We start from the raw sequence: 1,557 nt of genomic DNA, 5'->3' as shown, positions 1-1,557 counted from the left end.
CCCATTTTTATTACATTTTCCGATACATATTAATGTACTTATGCTATGTAGAAAGTTTGAGCTGATTCTGACAAATATTTTTCGAGTTATGAGCATTTTTTAAAACGGCCAATTTTTGAAAATTACCCAAGGCTATATATAGCCCATGGTTTTTTCAAAAAAATGGCTCCGAAATCACCCCCAATTTTTATTACATTTTCTGATACATATTGATGTACTTATGCTATGTAGAAAGTTTGAGCTAATTCCGATAAATATTTTTTGAGTTATGAGCATTTTAAAAATGAGCCAATCTTTTAAAAGCAAAAGTTATAGCCCATTTTTCTCCCGAAAAATGGCTCCAAAATTACCCCCAATTTTATTACATTTTCTGAACATATTGATGTCCTTATGCTATGTAGCATAAATCTAAATCTCTTTTAAAATCTCATGAGATTTATGCCCAAGGAGTTAATATTTCATTATTGAAATCCCATTTCATTGTATTGTCTTATTATTCCCCAGGTCCTGTGACCACACCCAATACTGGAGTCCTTGCTATACAGTCCGTCAATAATAACATCAACACTGTAAGCTGACGAGTTTACATGTACATGTACATGTACACGAATGTGTTTGTGTGTTAAGTTTTTTGTTGACTTTTGGATGTTTACTCATCAAATTGAAAGTGATGGCTGTGATCCAATTGCTATATAAATGATAACAAATGAATGGCTCAATATTCACTTCAAAATTTCACCTGCCAATTAACTTTGTCTTTTAATCGCAAAAATGCAACTCTGCTATTATGATTTTTGCAAAGGATCAAGCAATTGTAAAATTTATGAAAATAAAACAGCATTAATTTTTTGTACTCTATTTACAATGTATATTTTGTATCACTTTAGTCAGATTTTCGAGTGGCAGCCACTGGCCTTGTATTGGAGATGGAGAAGTCAACAAGTATAGTTAAGAAACTAAAGCTAACCGGAGTCCCTTACAAGATATTCAAGAACACCGCCTTCATCAAAGGGATGTTTAATACTCCTCTCGAATGTGCTAAATTTCAAGGGGCATTAATTAGAACAGTCAGTGGAATAAGGGGACAAGTGAAAAAGAATCTCTCATCTCCAGAAGGTAATGTACATGTATATTGTTATTGTAACCAACATTAGGCCAATTGCATTATAATATTGCTTACTCCTACATGTACCTATTGCTTGAAATGTCCTATCAGTCATTGACCAAATTTTTTAGAGTCAGTTCAAACTTAATGTGTAACGTACAAATGCACTCCTGGCCACTTTTGATGAAATTGACATGTGCATGTATTATCCATCGTCTTGGTCATATTTCTTATGAAGCAACTCTAATTTTGATTAAAATTAGCGAAACGTGAAGTTTAAACTTTTCATAAAATCTTTAAAATTCTTGAAAGTTTTGATATCCTGAAAAATTCCCAATACAATAAGTTGACTACATGAACAGGTAGTTTAGTGTTTATAATCTACAGAATCTCAATAACTGAGAGTAGCCCGTACATTTTTACATAGTAGTTGGATACAATTCATTACTGTA

General features: G+C 32.2%; 1 protein-coding gene across 1 annotated transcript in view; it reads left to right on the top strand.

The window, feature by feature from the left end:
* Positions 1-1,116, top strand: part of LOC100641020 (ribosome biogenesis protein BMS1 homolog) — a gene marked incomplete at its 3' end in the record, with an annotated part of 7,245 nt that extends 6,129 nt beyond the window's left edge. Inside the window, exons 8-9 of the mRNA XM_003390874.3 lie at positions 505-569; positions 888-1,116. Of these exons, the coding sequence (XP_003390922.1) occupies positions 505-569; positions 888-1,116 (294 nt within the window). The remainder of the gene's footprint in view (positions 1-504; positions 570-887) is intronic.
* Between the last annotated feature and the right edge of the window lie 441 nt (positions 1,117-1,557).

This window comes from Amphimedon queenslandica, unplaced genomic scaffold (assembly GCF_000090795.2).
Source record: "Amphimedon queenslandica unplaced genomic scaffold, v1.1 AMPQUscaffold_11603, whole genome shotgun sequence".
Classification (NCBI taxonomy): domain Eukaryota; kingdom Metazoa; phylum Porifera; class Demospongiae; order Haplosclerida; family Niphatidae; genus Amphimedon; species Amphimedon queenslandica.
Note: the sequence above shows the minus strand (reverse complement) of the source record. Positions and strands in the feature narration are given on the sequence as shown.